The sequence below is a fragment of the Chroicocephalus ridibundus genome, chromosome 7 (genome assembly GCF_963924245.1).
Source record: "Chroicocephalus ridibundus chromosome 7, bChrRid1.1, whole genome shotgun sequence".
Classification (NCBI taxonomy): domain Eukaryota; kingdom Metazoa; phylum Chordata; class Aves; order Charadriiformes; family Laridae; genus Chroicocephalus; species Chroicocephalus ridibundus.
This window is the reverse complement of record NC_086290.1, coordinates 8,703,831-8,721,991: the sequence shown is the minus strand read 5'-3', so window position 1 is coordinate 8,721,991 and position 18,161 is coordinate 8,703,831. Positions and strand designations below refer to the sequence as shown.

The following is an 18,161-nucleotide window of genomic DNA, read 5'->3' as shown; positions in this document are numbered from 1 at the left end:
AGTTAATGATTAGCAATGAACTTAAAAACATGGGAATTAAAATGACGGAGGAATTGCCTGCATTTTAAAAGGAATAACACAGATGGATTTGTTTCCAATTATGCAAAAAGAGCAGGAGTTCTGTATCCTGCTGCTGGGATTTTTAAGTGCACACTGGAAATTCAATCTGCTAACCGAATTCATTAGCTGCCAAAAATATCAGCCCCTCTCTCCCCACAGCCACTGAGCTTCCCTTGCTGTTGACAGGGATTTGGAAACAAACAGAAAATAATTGCAGTGGCTTTGAAGAAAGGAAGAAACAGAACAAACTGTGTCAGGGCAAAAAACTTGCTTGAAGTTTAGCAATACAAAAACAAAAGAGCCAATTTAAGGAGCAGAATGGTGGTTATCGTGTGTGCCCTCGGCACCACACCAGAATTCCCTCTCTTCTTCGGCCGGGGTCCGTTGCAGAGTGGAGTGTTGCAGCAGCTGATACAAACAGAGTTCACCTTCCCTGGAGAGCAAAAGGACTGGTACCCAGCAGAGGCTATCAGACACGCTGCCGAAGACGCGCAGGATTTGCGATACATGATTCCTGTGACACAGAACAAAGGTTACTTAGTTTGATATGAACACAGTTTTGCTTTACAATGCAATTCATGCTTGCAAACTGTTGCAAACCCAGTTTACGTTTCCAAAGCAATGCTGGCGATGAAGCCAAGACACCTCAGCTGTGACATGGCTAGCAGCTCTGCACTGCAGGAGAATCACTCTGGTTTGGAATTTTCTTTTATTTGATTCTGGTTGGAACCAAAAACATTACAAACTTGATTTACATAATGTTTATCAAACGATGCATTTTATCTCCAGAATTCTTCATCTTTTGGAATAAGCTGTTTGAATAGCTGTAACTGAAATGCAGTTAGTTTGAAAACGTCTTCTGTTCCTCTTGCTGAACGTGTCTGAATTGTTTAAGGTGTCAAAGTCATTACAGTTTTCTATGCTGTTAATTTGTCTTTTGAGCATTTTTTTCCTTTTCTTGTTCATTGCCACATAGAGACAAGTAACCAAGAGTAAAAGGAGAATGACTATCAGCAAAACTTTAGGCTCTCCCCCCTTTTATTTTTTAAAGAAAATCTAGAAGTACTGTTCCAGGTAATCTCAGTTCTTGCCATCTTTGAAGCTTAATACCCTCAAGAACAAGAATTTCCATTTGTACAGAAATGGCTTTTCTGAGTTTAAAGTCTTCCTTTTTTAATGTAATTTAATTTAATCTAATTTTAATTAATAATCTAATTAAGGTTACAATTTCTCAAATTGTTTTTATCTGGAAAAAGTACATTCTGATACACATAGCTGTTATTTTAAAATGGTTTATAAAGGCTTTAAAATACATAGTTGCATTTTCCCCTGTCACAGTGGGAAATGGCTGTGGCAGTTCCACTTTTCATTACTCTAAAATTTTCCAGCAAGTGATACAGTAGAAATTATGTGTTGGGAAAACATAGACATAAATAGATAATGGTGGTTCGCTTGTATTGCCATGCAGTTACAAAAAGAGGTAAATATTTCTAAGGATAATAAAATCACTATTCCTTTTGAATATGGGATTCTCAAAAGTTTCTTTTTCTTCTGAAGAGCTCGGGAACAGGACGCCCTTGGAGAAGGGTGCCTCTGCATCCTGTAGCATGGTCCCAGAATGTTTTTAAATCAAGACTTTTTTGGAGGGGGTGAAGCAAGAATATTACCTGTAGCTACTGAATTTACAGCACCTGCAGATACTTGTTCAGTCCCTGGGGACTTCAGAAATAAGCACTGCTGCACCTACACAGTCCAGCAGGTACCCCTGCAGGAGCGACTGCCACTGTGCTACTATGTGCTGTGTAGAGCAGCAACAGACTGTTTGTTTGGGTTATGCTCAGAAAAGATTTCCTGTCTTCAGAGAGTTTTAATTAAAGCAATTCTTTTATACTGTCACCACATCACTGCCATCCCAACAATGCAGGGGTTTCCCTGTTTTGTGTTCTCCCTCTGCAAATCTAAACTCTGAAACGTGTTTTAAGGCTATCTATCTAGTTAAATTTATGAAGAGAAGCCCCTAAGTCAGTGTTAAATCTTCCTCTGCCTCCAGTGAGCTTCAATCAATCAAAACAGCAGGTAGAGCCTTTTTTCAAGAAGGCAGAGGAGCTACAGGCTGTTCTAGCTGTAACAGCAAAGGCACACAGATCAAGAGGCAGAATCTTTATTACTACAGTTTGCAAAAAGAAGAGCGCTCTGTCTCTATTGACAAACCACTGCTGTCAAGGAGCCTCAACTGTGCTGCCACTGATCGGCTTACAATACTGAAGCCTCAACTATGTTTCCCACAAAGTCCTGGTGCTTTGTCCATGTTCCTCCTGCAGCCTTCCAAGAGCTGAGGCAAACGTGACCCTTCCCATAGCTACAATTAACTTTTTTCCTTCCCCTTCCCTCTCAAAAAAAGAATCCTGTATTCAGTGAAAGTAGGCACAGCGATTGTTTTCCCATCTCTAATCCCGCATCTCCTCATCACAGATTCCTTCCCTGCGGCTACAGCCACCCATCAAATGCAGCCATTCCTCAGTCTTCCCTATGAAGAGCGGTGAATCTCGACTTGCCCCTCAAAGACGAAGCCTCTAAAAAGCTTTTGACATTGGCAGATTTCCTATTACTGTTGTTTTATAGATCACTCTCTTCCTGCCATTTCCTTTTCACAGGATTCCTGCAAAGCCCTGTTCACATTTTGAACTAGTAAGTGATTTATTAGTTAGGTCCCTGAAATATCATATACTTTGCAGTTTTCCTATAGACTAGGAGACTAGAATTGTTCAGTGCTGTGAACAATCAGATAATGCCCTCTGAGGCATGATTTTCACCAGGCAATTCCAGGACACCTCTTCTGCAAAAAAAATCAAAGTCCTGCAGCTTAACTCTGTGTGTTTTAGAACAGTTCTGTTCTCCAGCATAAATTCCACAGAATAATCCCGAGCTCCTTTTGAAGTCAAAACACAGCATTCCTCCACAAACTGAAATTTTACAACTCAAAGTTTCACACACAGATGGACCACGTTCATGCCTAAACAGAGAGAATAATCTAGCTAGTAGTAAAACCTTATTGTAATGCTTCTCCTGTGGCTTTTCTGTAAATATGTCTTACAATAGGAAATTCCACTCCCAAATGATTGTTTATTCCCATTCCCAGCTCTAGAAATCTGAATTGTAACAAGATTCTTTACATAATTAAAAAAGTCAGCACTTCCATGAAGTTTTCAATAGCTACTTGGCTGAAGACATGCCCTTCACATCCAAGTTTTTTTTCTTTAAGTACTAATAGATTATTTTGAGCTCACTAATCAGCTGCTATCCTACTCTAACTGTGCTTTTTACGAAGCATCAGGGATGAACTAAACGTGATCAGCACAGAAAGGCTCTGCTTTTTTCTCGGAGTATCTTTATAGCAAGATACAATGAAAAGAGGCATAGAAGATTGACGGGAAAAAAAGAGAGAATGTTAGCACTACAGGAGTGGCATTTTTAAAACACTTCAGCTGTGATTTCCACTTTTTTTTTTACCATGAATGTGAAAAAGCAATGACACTTTAAACAGTATGAAGTAAAGAAAGGCAGGATAAATACTCTTAAACCTTCTTCCTATCATATTGTGAGTCCAACTTAATTGTGGTAGGAAACAAATCATTACAACTGACTTCCATGGTATGATGCCAGGGTCACTACTCCCGTTGCTCCAGCAAACAGGTTAACGTACCCCAGTTACTGCAGTTCACCCACTGAGTTCAGATGGGACAGCTGCATCCTTTTGGGCTTATCTCTAGAGATTTTTCCTCAGACTCCTCTCGTGCAGTGGTTTATGGTTCTGTTGAGCCAGTTCTGAAACTGTTTCTGAGATCTTCCCAAATCATTTGCCACCAGCAGGCTGAACTGCTGACAGTTCTTCAAAGTGGTTATCTGCCTCATAAGACTCATACCACAGACATAACTGCTAATGACCGGATATTCTTGCTTGAGCAATCAGCTTGATACATTCATTAACACATCACCTAGAAATACAATTGCAAATTTTTGTGGGGGCTTTTCTTCTACCTCAGACTCTTCCTAGTTGCTGGCTAGGCAAGGGGACTACACTCTGCTTTTACTGGGATGGCATCATTCCCAGCTACCTACCCTCAACAGCTTATACTAGTGCTCAATTAGTATATTTACTGCCTAATCTCTTGATGGATGAGTACCAAATAATCTTTTTTCATGGATTAGCAGCCCCCCAACAGCAGTGTGGGTTGTGCGTATGCACAGGCACTATAATGATGTTTTACTATGAAGTACCTACTACTGACCAGTTGATTTTCCTTCATTTTGGCTTTGAGGTTTGTGGGGTTTGCTGAGGATGTAGTTCAAGTACAAGTTCTTGAAGAGAGGGGAGTACACAAGGCTAGAATATCTGTGTGATAACGCAGTAATATCCCACACCCTCTCCTTCCATGTACACCAACTACTTTTTCTTTTTTCTTAAAAAAAAAAAAAAAAAGGTTTGGACTTAAATCAGGTATTGAAAGTTTACAAAAATTTACTCCTAGACTGAATAACTTTCCCTTTGTTACACCTCTCTCCGCCCCATATGTGATCACACATTTAGATAGTGTCAAGGCCCAAGCTACTGTTTCTGCAGGATTTCTGCCTTATTCCATGCAATGAAATGATGTTGTAAATCTCACGGCTTTTCTATAGCTCCTGCGTGTAATACTGATTTGCTCACCTACATCCATTCTATTCACATGTGCCCCCCCGTCAGCTCAACCCCCTGCTTAGCCGCAGTCTTGTGCATCCACACCCTGGCACTCTGTTTTGGCCACATGCAGATGCATTCAGTCTTGGTAGCATCAAACAATTCATGCTACAATTTATTCAAATCCAAAAGTGAGAGTTCTTCCACCTACCCTGTCTGCAGAGCTCAGTACACACTCTCTTGAATAACAGCTTAACTTGTTACTAGGACAACCAAAAAAGGTGACATCACACCTACTTTTTACACTGTGTGTATGCAGAAGGCACCAGAAGATCCAAGCTTTTCCTCTTACTGCTCAAAAAGGATCTTATTAGGCACCTCTGACTCTTCTGTTACAGGAGGTACAGACAAAAAAAGAGCAAGTGTAAGCATGACTCTCCAACCATAATCCTAATAGTATGTAGCTTTCGTTAGCACCTCTACTCTCAAGCCTGTCCTTCAGCAAAGTACACAGAGAATCTCTGAAGCTGAAATAGGCAACTAGGATATCGCCTTTGAGATCAGTGACCTAATTTCTAAAAAAGACAGTCACCTTCCCACTCTATGACCCAACTACTCTGAAACTACTTTCTGCAAGAGCACACCTCAGCGGGAAACTGCAGCCCTCTGCTTCACCACAGAACAGTCTATGGCCTCATGGCCATGAAACTCTTAAAAGTTTGACTCCCGTCAAGTGGATGATGTCGCTTTGACTAACACTAACTTTTCCAAGCCAAATGCTCTATCTCATGGGCAATGACTGACACTCCTCATTTTTAAAAAAATATTTTGCTACAGTGTTTTGTACATATACAATTTCATAGGCATACATAAAGTCAGATTTCTCTTCTGCAACTCATTCCACAAATACTGCTTTCGCAAAATCTTCTGTACTGAATCTTTCAGAGCATTAGAAAACAGTCTGTGCCCAGCTAGGGTCCAGGAACAAGGCATCCTTGAGCAGTCACAAAACTGTCTTCTCAAGATTGGCCCAGGAGTTGGGGATATACACTGAGACACAACTTAACACAACCCAGAAGGTTAGCAGGCAGATCAAGGCAAGTTTTGAGGTGTGCCATTAAGACTTCGCAGCATTTCTCCACTCAGCTCTTTGATTTGGTGCTTAATCTTGCCCATCTCCTCCAAGCAAAAAGCAGAAAATGAGCAAACAGTGGACAATTCGTTTTGTGGCACACACAACCCACGCGAAGCCTCCAACAGTTGTCCCAGCTCTAGCATTAGCATGCTTTCATGATTTGTATGTGATGTGGTTTGGGTATTCTCTTAATGTTGTTCATAAAGACAAGTATGAGGACTATGTGCATGAACTGATACTGCTCTGTTGTTTTAGTACTCTGAATAGTTCCAATTACCTTATTTCACTGAAACTTTCAATTCTCTGGTCTTGGTGAATCTGCAAGTTTTCCTTCTTTTTAGTTTTTTAGTTTTCATATTAGTTTTTATGCCCATCTTTTTATGCCTTCAGTGGTTTTGGTATGATAATTGTCTATTCCTTAGCTGGTACCTGTTCACATACATCATACAGTGACAGACTGCCAAAGGTCCTATTGTGATTCGCTCTCTGTTTTCTAGAGAAAGTGATTATAAATATTTTATCTAATAAGGTTCTGAATATGTTAGAAGGTGATTGAATGTTGAAAAAGCAATCATTCTTCTGATAGCGTGCTTCCCCAGACAGATCAAGTTTTCAGTGGTTTAAAATATGAATTAAGGTTCCCCAACACAAATCCTGTCATCTATGATTGTAAATGCACTGTTAAAGTAACAGTTTAAGCCAGTGTAAGGTATAACCATATCCAACCATGTCCTCTGTGTTTCATTTTACAGTAACTCTTCCTCTCCTTGTATTCTCAACTTTCTCTCTGGAGCTTATGACTGGTTTAAATAATTTGCACCTTGCCAGAATTTTTATCATGAAATTTACTAATTGACTTACAAACAGCTAATTAAATACTGTAAGTATTATTACTGTAAGAAAATCAGTGTTTTCCAGATGAAAAAACAAAGGCACTGAAATTAAGTGACTTGAAATCTATCGCAAAGCTCAGACTTCCTGATTTTTAGTCCTGTGTTTTAGGACTGCAGCTATTTCATCCAGATCCCCTCCCTTTGATGCATTTGGTAGACAAGATAAAAGCATATACATGCCATTAGGCTCTTACAGAATATACCATTCTGTAAAAAAAAAAAACCAAACAAAACCAAAATAAAATACCCCCCACCAAACGCTACCTGGTTGAATTAGCATATTTTCTTCATAATTTCTATGAAAACTTACTCAATATCATCACAACTTCTACATACATTTGGCACTTTTGAAAAGTGGCACTTTTTTGCAGAAACTAATAAGGGGCTTCTGACAATGAAAGACAGGCCTCCTCACTTTCCTTCTGACCCTAAATGATATGGCATCTTGTGGAAATTAAATCACCTTCAAAGAAAACTGGACAATTGTTGACCAACAAAGGACAAGGGTTTGGATTACCATGGTATCTCTAAGTCATGCCTTCTAATTCTGGTACCGGAAATATGAATCAAAACTGCATTGTTAATAATGTAAATAATGGCACAAATAAGTCTTTGTCATTGCTCGCAGTATCACAAAGCAGAAACAAGGTATTAAACTACTTAAAAATGCATAGGCTGAGAAAGTTAAGTACAGCTATTAATGGTGATATTATCAAATATTTTTTTAATGCCACAGAAGGCTACAAACCAGAAGTCAAAGCTCAACTTTCACCTGCAGATCTGATTCTTTTGTTTTCTACTGTTCATATTCATTTCTCTGCTCATTAACATGGACTTAAGAGTCAAGCACTAAAACATACAATCTTTCAAACAAAGCTGGCTCACAACCTTCCATATCTATGCTTTCCTGATACAAAGGTAAGTAAAAGCCTTGGATATCAAGATCAAAATATACATTATCTTCCAGCAAGAGAGGTGAACTTAATTTTCAGAATCGTGTATTAGCATTTTTCTTGACAATCCTTATCTGTTGAAGCAAACTGGGAAGCTGCAGTCCTTATGCCTTTACCAATGTTAAAGTGCTGTACTCTTGTAGTAAGCCCCATAAATAATTTTACACGTGAATAGTCTTGTTGCATCTTACTAATTAATGTTCTTACAAATTTCAATGGAAGGGCTCACGTTTGCACTTGCATGCCAGTACCTTTGAAATCCGTTCAGCTTTTGTATCATTAGCTATTTTCATGCTTACAGTTTTACAGCCTGTTCAACTTCAGAGTAGGATTTGCCTGGTTTTTATTTTACTTTTTCCCCGTTCAGAGACTCATTGATAATTTGGAAAAATAGGTTGCATCAAGTTTTCTAAAAAAAAATATACAGTCTACAAATGAAAAATGGAAATGAAAACAGTTTGGATTAATTAAAACATGCTTACCAATGTTTTGATAAGGTCACTGGGAACTAAGGCAAATGACAAGGTCAGATGACAAGAACTTTTTGGAAGCACAGGCTCATTTGTATGTGAAAAGCAAGAGGAAATGCTTAAAAGAGGTTTAAGAGACCCGAGGCTGTGGGCACTGTATTCTCACAAAATTCATCTGTATATCTTTCATACAAGTATGAGAAATAAAATAACATAAAAAGCTATTGTCCATGTCCTGTGAAAAATGAAATTCACTGAACCAGATACCACAAAATTCCTTAAAATAATACAGCCCTTCATCACTTCTGCTCTTGGATCTTTGTCCTGACTTTCAAGTCATAAACTGCTTGAACTGTTAACTCCACTGTTGCTTTTCAATATTAAAAGGCAGACAGAATAGCAATCTACTAAATACTGCCTGCGATTTCTCCTTAGCTGACGCACGTAGTTCAGTTCATCCCATATGTGGCTGAAAGTTTTCCAAGCAACCCAAAGATTGGAAGGAATTTACTAGTAAGAAAACAGCTTTGGCATCTGAAAAAGTGTTTCTGAATGGTAATACATCCACAGCTCCAAGCTTTCAGCATATACCTTATTCATATTATATGAATATATATTATATACTCATATTCAGTGATCTACCTGGACTTATGCAAAGCATCCTGCATGACATCCTGGTCTCTAAATTGGAAAGGCATGGATTTGATAGATGGACCACGCAGTGGATAAGGAACTGGCTAGATGGCCGCACTCAAAGGGTTGCGGTCAATGGCTCAATGTTCACGTGGAAACCAGTGACGAGCGGCGTTCCTCAGGGGTCAGTACTGGGACCAGTGCTGTTTAACATCTTTGCTGGCGACATGGACAGTGGGACTGAGTACAGCCTCAGCAAGTTTGCTGATGACACCACCTTGTGTGGCGCGGTTGACATGCTGGAGGGAAGGGATGCCATCCAGAGGGACTTTGACAGGCTTGAGAGGTGGACCCATGCAAACCTCCTGAAGTTCAACAAGGCTAAGTGCAAGGTCCTGCACCTGTGTCATGGCAATCCCAGGCACAAATACAGGTTGGGTGGAGAATGGCTTGAGAGCAGGCCTGAGGAGAAGGACTTGCAGGTGCTGGTGGATGAGAAGCTCAACATGGGCCAGCTATGTGCGCTTGCAGCCCAGAAAGCCAAGCACATCCTGGGCTGTATCAAAAGAAGTGTGGCCAGCAGGGCAAGGGAGGGGACTCTCCCCCTCTACTCCACTCTGGTGAGACCCCACCTGGAATACTGCATCCAGTTCTGGAGTCCTCAGCACAAGAAGGACACGGACCTGTTGGAATGGGTCCAGTAGAGGGCCACTAAGATGATCAGAGAGCTGGAGCACCTATGCTATGAGGACAGGCTGAGAGAGCTGGGGCTGTTCAGCCTGGAGAAGAGAAGGCTCTGGGGAGACCTTATAGCAGCCTTCCAGTACCTAAGGGGGTCTTACAGGAAAGCTGGGGAGGGACTCTTGATCAGGGAGTGTGATGATAGGATGAGGAGTAACAGCTTCAAACCAAAAGAGGGTAGATTTAGATTGGATATCAGGAAGAAATTCTTTACTGTGGGGGTGGTGAGACACTGGCACAGGTTGCCTACGGAAGTTGTGGCTGCCCCATCCCTGGAGGTGTTCAAGGCCAGGCTGGATGGGGCTTGGAGCAACCTGGTCTGGTGGGAGGTGCCCCTGCCCAGGGCAGGAGGGTTGGAACTGGATGATCTTTAACGTCCCTTCCAACCCGAACCATTCTATGATTCTATGATATAGTACAAATTAACAACATATATTGCAAGTCTCTATTCAGCAGCAAAAATAACTGCATGTTTCCAATATTGGTTACAATGTCTTCATTTCATTGGGCACCAAGTAGCACCAGACAAATTGCTATAGGTAACAACTGTCACATGCCAAGTTTTTCTTTATTAATTGTCAGTAAAGATTTATTATATTATACTTTTCTTTGATTAAAAAAAACCCACAAAAACTTCTTTTGAGTTATGTTGATATGCTTTGACCAAAAGAGACAGTGTAGAAGACAACCAGGCTGGATGGGGCTTTGAGCAACCTGGTCTAGTGGGAGGTGTCCCTGCCCATGGCAGGAGGGTTAGAACTAGGTGATCTTTAAGGTCCCCTCCAACCCGAACCATTGTTATGATTCTAACATAAATAAATAAATAAATAAATAAATAAATAAAAAATCCACCACCAGCTCAGTGGTTGTTTCTTACTGTTTCTAAAGGGATACTGGGGATGCAGCTATTACCTATAAAACTTTAATGCCTACAGTGATTATGAAGACATTAAACTTTGTTTGCTGTTTTAATCACTTTGTCAATAAACAGACACCAGAGTATAATCTCCCCTTGATACGAGTATACAATTAGTATTAGTACTAATGGAAGTACTATACATGAAAACAGAAAAAAGTATGTGCTTCTGTAATCCTGAACACAAAACAGCTTAATCATGGCAGCAACACAGTAAGATATAAAAAAAATAATAATCATGGGTAAAGAATTTACCATAGGCCAACTCATCACACAATTTAGACAAATTTTCCTCTGCCTGATAAAACAAATGATTGGGAAACCAATACTGAGAAGACTTAAATAAATAAAATGCAATAAATAATAAATTCATATTCAATAATTGAATAAAGTTCAACAGTGAGATGATGATCTTTTTCATGATGTTCCCATGCACTGCTTTTAAGCACACAATTACAGCAATTGCTTTAATTACACTGCATTATTATATCCTATGTAAATTCATTAAAAGGACTATTGTAAACCAAACAAATAAGAGAAGTTTCTTAATGCAGGTTAATAGAAATAATGAGGCTGTTTCCCAATTTGCTTGCAAAGGAAAATTCATAAACAATCAGAGTTTTATATAGACAGACATTTTAATGTTTTGCCACTGTGGATCTTTTTTTTTTTTCCTTGCAATAGTAAAAGTTTATGAAAGTACGTTCACAACTGCATTAGGGCATATGGTATATTGTTCAAAACATACACATGGGAAGGTTTACTTACAGAGAGCTCTGAGAAATTTACACTGTCTGCCTTTCTGGGCTGATTGTCTCATCCTTCCTGGTGTATTCCTTTCTGATCTATTCACATTGCAAGTTTCGTTTTGCCTTAAGTAGGTTTTAGATCAGCCTTAACGCTCAGACAGCTCTTGCCTTCAATAAAAGGTAAGCTTCATTATCAGTATGTTTTCTATGATATAGGTATAAAATCATATATACGTTATATACATATCATCAAGAAGTTTCATCTGATCCCAATATACTGTGGGATTTCTTTGTTCCTATGTATATTATAAAAATTAAGGAGCACTAACATTTCTAAGTTAAAAGTTCATGGATGGGAAGGAGAGAGGCAAGTGGGAGAGGGCAATCTGCCATGGGTATTTCCTCAAAATATCTGCAAGTGGAAGTATTATAAGCAAGAACTTTGATCCTTTGTCAAACATTTAATTTACACACTACTAGAAAAGTATCACTTATGTTAATTTCTGCGGAACAAAAATTACTTCCTGTAGTCTACAGGGCCACTTCCCACACCCACCATTCTTCCCTCAAAGGAAGAAAGCACTGATTTTTAAATTTTTTTAAATTTTTTTTTAGGATTAAATTAATAAATTAGTTTGTAAGATTTTGCATTGCAGGCAAAATATTGTCCTGTATTTCTGTATCTCCCACTGGGACGGAATGTTAACAAAACTGCATAAAACTTGTTCTAGCAAAATTTTTAAGTACAACTCTGCTTAAAGTGAGAAAAATATTTTGTCATTTACTTCACAAAGCCTCCAATTCTGTGCACTGACAGATCCCCAAAGTGCAACTGCAGTATAAACTGCCATAACAAAGTGCATGTTTGCAGGGGAGGCAGAATTATACTAGTTCCACATAATCACTTAATCAGATACATGCTGACGTACTGCTCAATTCATTTTAAGTTGTGAAATGGAGCTAATTTCTACCTGATACTACAAACAGCTGGGATAACATGCCTGCCAATCTAATCCAAAACATTAGTGACTAAGACCTGCATTCTTAACTAGTCACATCAGAGGCTGTCACAGTAACAGCCACTTTCTAAGCTCTGGGTTAGGAACATGCTAGTGTTATTTCTCACCTGAAGCCAAAAAGTACTTCCAAAGATTGGTTCTCCAGAAATAGAGATAATGTTCTGAAAGAGCACAGTGACATTTAAAGCACTAACGCTAATTTTATAGGAACTGGAGTGGTTTGTTTAACTATGATCAGGCATAAGGAACTATTTACAATATAAATGAAAAAAACTGCACAGTTGTAGATCTCCACTGCCTTGTTTATAGAAAGCTTAATACAGAAACAAAGCTCAGCCTAGAGCCGTCACTGCACAACTCAGTGAACACTAACATATACGTAAGAAGGAAAAAAAAAAGTCACTGGCTACACGCTGTGGACTATATTGTAGGCACACCACAGAATGTGTCAGTGACCCCCTTGATAGCAAAACACACAGATTAATGCGTACTGCAAAGGAAGGGTGACTACATCAATAGGTTACTGATTCAGACCATGAACTTTATCTCAAAATATTGCATTTAACTTTTAAATAAGGTTTAGCAGAACTTGTAACATTTTGCTCACTGACACAGCTATATTTTATTAAGGACAAAAATGGGTTAGTCTATACAAATTAAATTATACTCCTTGACTGTATCTAGTCAAGAGGAAAAACTCTTAATTATGAGACTACGCTGTCAAATAAATGCAAATTCACATCTTTCATATTCTGGGTTAAAAAAATTCAAACTCAAGTCTATTATAAATTAAAATCAATATTTGAAACATTTCAGCTTTCGGTGATAAGCAACAACCAAAAGAATCAAGTTATGAAATATACTGGTAGAAGTAGAATGAATTATTAAATAAAACTTGGGAGAATAAGGCATTTATATTACAGACATTTAAATATCAATTAGGAAAAAAAAACAATAAAGGATGATGAACTGAATCATCTCTGTTTTACAACCAATCCTCTCTAGAATTGACTGAGGATAACAGAGAAACCAAGCTTGCAATGTAAATTTCACTTAATTTGAAATAGTTGGGTTAAAAATTTAAATTTATTCACTAGCTGAAATTTACAATCTCTAAGCTTAAAATGAATAAGAACCACATTTATAGAAGTAAATTAAATAAAATAGAACAGTGGTACCTGCTATGCACAGCATGCTATTTACCTCCTAACGGGAGAAATCCAAGGATCTGCTCAGAGACAATATAAAATTCTACAGAAAAAAAAAGAAAAAACACCCAGAAGTTTCTTTTAAGAGCTCCTTATTTACTATATTGCAAACCAATTTCTTCACAGGAGCCCAGACAAGTTATGCATCAATGTATGTCTAAAATCCATTAAAACAGTTCCAGTTTGCATTTTTCAATGAGGCACAGTCACACTGGCCAGACTGCAACCTTGCCTGCCCGTCTGCGAGGAGATGCATGGCTGCCTGCCCCATCCCACCCAGGCAGCACCCAAGTGGCTGCCTCTTAACACATCCGCAGGTGTGTGTATGCACACGTGCAAGCCCACTGATCCGGAAGACTTGCACTTTAATCTGTGAGGGGTTTACTTGACTGAAAACACTTCTCTAACATTCACCTGAAGAGAAGATTACAGATATGTTTCTGGAAGGCTGATACAGTCTGAGATTGTACTGAAATGAAAACAAGAAGGAACCAGGGAAGGTACTTAAAAAAAACCCAAAAAACCCCCAAACCAAAAAAAAACAAATGCCAAACACCTGTTAAGAATTAAGTGAGAATTGACTTTTCTGTCCATGTCTACATACCATGTTTACAGCCCTTCAAATCATCATAGCATCCATTCAAAGATATTCAAAGTATTATAGAAGCTGTGGTGTGCAATAGCAAAGCCTTCATTCATTTAGAGATACTCGGACTTTAAAAGTACCTTGCAAGCCCTAACTCTCTCCCATCCCCACCACCCTTTCCACGTAAACTTGAAATAAAATATTCAAATAACATATAGCTTGAAAGAGACTGATCTTCCTTTAAACGTACAGCTTTTTTTCTCTCTACACTGGAGAGCTTTAAATATTTTACAGAAATACTGTCACTGTGGCTGGTGTTACCCAGGATGAAACAAAAAGTGCCAGCAGTTCAGCTGCTGTTGACAGGTAACACCAATTCTTACTACTTTCCTATGACTCCTACTACTGTAGTGATCTGAATCCACCAGCACAAATGGACCTGGCCAATTGATAAGCACCTTGAAAATATTAATGAATAGTTTCCTAACACAAAGAAACAGTGTTAGTGTTCAAGACGGAACAGTGTTTGTGTTCAAGGGGCTGCACACATTTGCTAGGTAGAGGGGGATCCTGCTGTTACTGAAGGACTCGGTGAGAAAGGACAGACTACAGCTTGATTTGTATTAACGGTGTTAACAGTCCTTCACATCAGCGAACTCCAGGCAGATGCAGAACCCCAGAGAGCAGCTTCCCCTTCAATCAGGGGTCTGAAGTCCCAACCTGCCCTCTGCTCCTAAGCCTACCACTTGGTACAGAGGCCACATCTACGCTGAGGCACACCAGCGAGTTACGTCTACCTTGCCCTTTTTAACACCTAGTGCCTTAACGGCTGTCGGCAGCAAGAGCAGGATGCTGCAGGAACTCCAGCTCCCCCCACACACACACTTCCTTGCCACCCCACCCAGCCCTGAAGTCCCTAATAAAGCTGTAGTCTTCTACTCACATAGATAGCTACAGAGCAACATGGTGGTCTAAAAACTAAGACAGTTCTCCCTAAATCTCAAATGCTGTCCATGATGCTGAATAAAAAAAAAAAAAAAAAAAAAAAGAAGTAATTCATAGCACAGCTCAAAAGACAACAGAAATGAGAGACAGAATCCAGCTAGTTTCCAATTGAGCATTTATCTCCAGATATGCTAACTTTCATTTCAATTACAGTATGGGAAAAGCCACCTTAGACTTAGAAAAATGAGAATGGCAAATATGTCCATTTGTGTCCCCCTCTCCCCCACAAACTCACAAAAATGTTTTTTTATCCCCCACTTTTGCTTGATGCTTTTTTTTTATGGATGAAAGCAAAGATGACTACACTTCCCTTCCCTCAAGATGAACCTTCAGAGTATATGAATTGCTAGAGTAAATAAAAGAAAGGAGGGAATTACTAATTTAATGCTCTTCCATCTCCTGGGGAAAAAGCCCATGTAATTAACTGTAATGAGATTAAACTAACTTGTTGTTATTAATTTCCCAGTGCAGGGAAACTAAATCTGAGACCCGTAAGACTGTGTATTAACAGCTTTATCAACATTTGGCTTGCATCCTTCAGTTTTTACACCAGTTTTAAAGGAAAATGATTAACTTTATTGAGTTGCAAAGTCACTCAGAAGTCCAAGAAATTGAATCTGGTCCCTTTAGGTAGGAACACCAGATTCCTCTGTAGCTGAAGACTGTGAATGGGTGAAGCCAAAACAAATAAATGCCACTCAACACAAATAAATAGAAGCATAATTATTAATTTCTTACCAAAACTTTTTTCCATTACTTCTTTCTGACACATATCTTGAACATTCACTGTACAATTCACAATGAACTCTGGAGCAGAGCAGTCATTATTTAGCTGGAACTCCTCACACTGGTAGCATTGTATCTGCAAACCCAAGCCTAGAACAGAGAGGATTTTGCTCAGAAAAATAGTAGTAATAATATTAAAAAAAAAAACCAAAACACCACAATCAACATGTGACAGAAATCGTCCTTATCTTTCCCTCATCGTATTTTGCTGCTCCTAACTACTCTGCAGCTCAGCAAAAGTACGACTTTGACAACAATAACGTAAAACAAACGTGTCGCCCACTCAGCTGAGGATATGCCTTACGTGCTCAGCACCTGCTTAGGAAGTGGGCTCCTTTCCGCGGGGACTCCGGCGGTGCCGCCGCTCTAGCCCGGCCTCCCCGCCGCGGCGCGGGGGACGCTGCCGCCAGCAGGCGGCGGGGCACCGGCACCACACGGGCACCGGCACGCCAGCCGCTGCCCCTCGCCCGCCCGGCCCCGGGGTTGCCCTCTGCGCTGCGGGATAAAAACTATCCGCGCTCCCTAGAGAGCGACCCGGCTAATAGATACGCTGCGGCTCTTATCTGTGCCGACGGGTTTACTTAGCTACTAATTAATTACAAATGATTTAATTACTATTTTGCCATGCACAATTACAGCTGCGGAGCATCCTTCACCTCCCTCCTTTATCATGCAAACGAGACTTCTCCTCTCAGCCCTCCGCCGAGCACCGCAGCAGCTCCCGGAGCCCCGTCGGGGAGCAGCGAGGACCCCCCAGCCCGCGCCTCCCCTCCGCAGGGAGCGCTGCCGCGGCGGGACCGAGCCCGTTTCCCGCAGGGGCTGCCCGCCAGCCCAGGAGAGGAGTGCGCGGCGCCGGTGGTCAGCAGGCGGCATCCTCCGCGTCCGGTGCCGGGCGCTGCCTGCGGAGCGCACCGTGCCTCGCCCGCGGGTGGCCAGCGCCGGGGACACCGGGCTGCGCCCTCGCCAGTGGCAAGGAGCTCTCCGGGCCGCGGGCAGGACGGCGGGCTCCGCTGCACCGTTCCCGCTGAGCGCCGGCGCCAGCTCCGTCGAGGGGCTGTGAGGGCACGAAGCCTCCCGGCGGTCAGCGCCGGGCTCGGCGGAGGCGCCTCCGGGAAGCAGTGCGAAGCCCCTTACCTGGAGCCAGGCACAATCCCCAGAAAGTTGCGGCGAGGAGGAAGAGCCGCATCCTCCCGGAGCCGCGGCCGCCGGGCTGGCGTGCAGGCGCGAAGGGGCATCAGAAGGAGGGAGGCAGCGGGGGCGCCGCGCACTTTTGCCGCTTCCCCGCCGCCTCCGCTGCCGAGAGGCGCCCCGGCAGCAGGCGGCGGAGCCCGCCCGGCTCCCGCCCTGCCCAGCCCTGCGCTGCGCTCCAGCCTCACCGGAGTTGAGTGCTGAGGCTGGAAGAAACTGTACGAGAAGCGAGAGCTGGGGGCGGCTCCCTCCTCCTCCCCCCCCGCACCATGTGATGCCGGCGGAGCGGGGCGGGGATGCCCGCAAGCCGCCCCGCACAGTGCCACGCCTCGCCAGGCACGCTTCGGAGACGGGGAAAGTTCAGCGAGCGAGCGGATGCCCCGTTCCTGCCCCCGCACACGTCGCGTCGCGGCGGGTTCCCGCCACCCTCCGCCCCGGCTCGCTCACCCCTCCTCCCCTCCCCGGCGGCGGCTCGCCCCGGCCCCCTCTGCTTCCCCGCCCGCCCGAAGCCTACAGGTGGCTGCAGTGCTGTTACAGGCCGGGCCCGGCTGCCACAAACGCCCCGCAAAGCCCACCTTCCCCGGGAGGGACTGAGGGAAGGCGCGGCCCCCGCCTGGCCCCTCGCCCTGGCAGACGCCGTCCTCGGCCCCCTGAAGGGGAATTGAACCGTACAAGTGAACGGGCGCGAGTGGCCGCGTACGTGTCGGTGCGGCGCTCCCTTGCCTCCTCCGCCGACGCTCGCCTGGGCGGTTCCGGAGCCGCCGGGCAGCCCCAGCCTGGGGCGGGGGCTGAGGGAGCGCGAGCCGCGGGAGCCGTTGGCGCGGGGGGGGCTGAGGGAGCGCGAGCCGTTGGCGGGGCGGGCTGAGGCGGCGGCGGCCGTTGACGGCCGCCCGCCCCGGTGGAGGGCAGTGGAGCGAAGGCCGGGGCGCTGCTGCCAGGTCGTCGGTGCTCGAACGGTCTTTTTCTCCCGGTTTTAACCCAGCCTGAGGGGTGACTCGCCCCGCCCCCCGGGTAACCACGGCAGGGCTGCACAGACGGGCCTGCCCGCACTCACCCTCCGGCGCTGCTCCCCGGCCGAGCGGCTCGGTGGGCAGCGGCGGCTGCGCTCGGCCTCACGCTGAGGTGTCTCACCGTCCAAAAA

General features: G+C 42.9%; 1 protein-coding gene across 1 annotated transcript; it reads right to left on the bottom strand.

The window, feature by feature from the left end:
* Positions 1-17,316, bottom strand: LYPD1 (LY6/PLAUR domain containing 1). Its single transcript, XM_063340757.1, has 3 exons — positions 16,967-17,316; positions 15,785-15,922; positions 1-574 (listed from the first exon to the last, which is right to left on the bottom strand). Exons 1-3 carry the CDS (start codon positions 17,016-17,018, stop codon positions 339-341), a joined length of 426 nt encoding a protein of 141 aa, XP_063196827.1. The 5' UTR covers positions 17,019-17,316; the 3' UTR covers positions 1-338.
* Between the last annotated feature and the right edge of the window lie 845 nt (positions 17,317-18,161).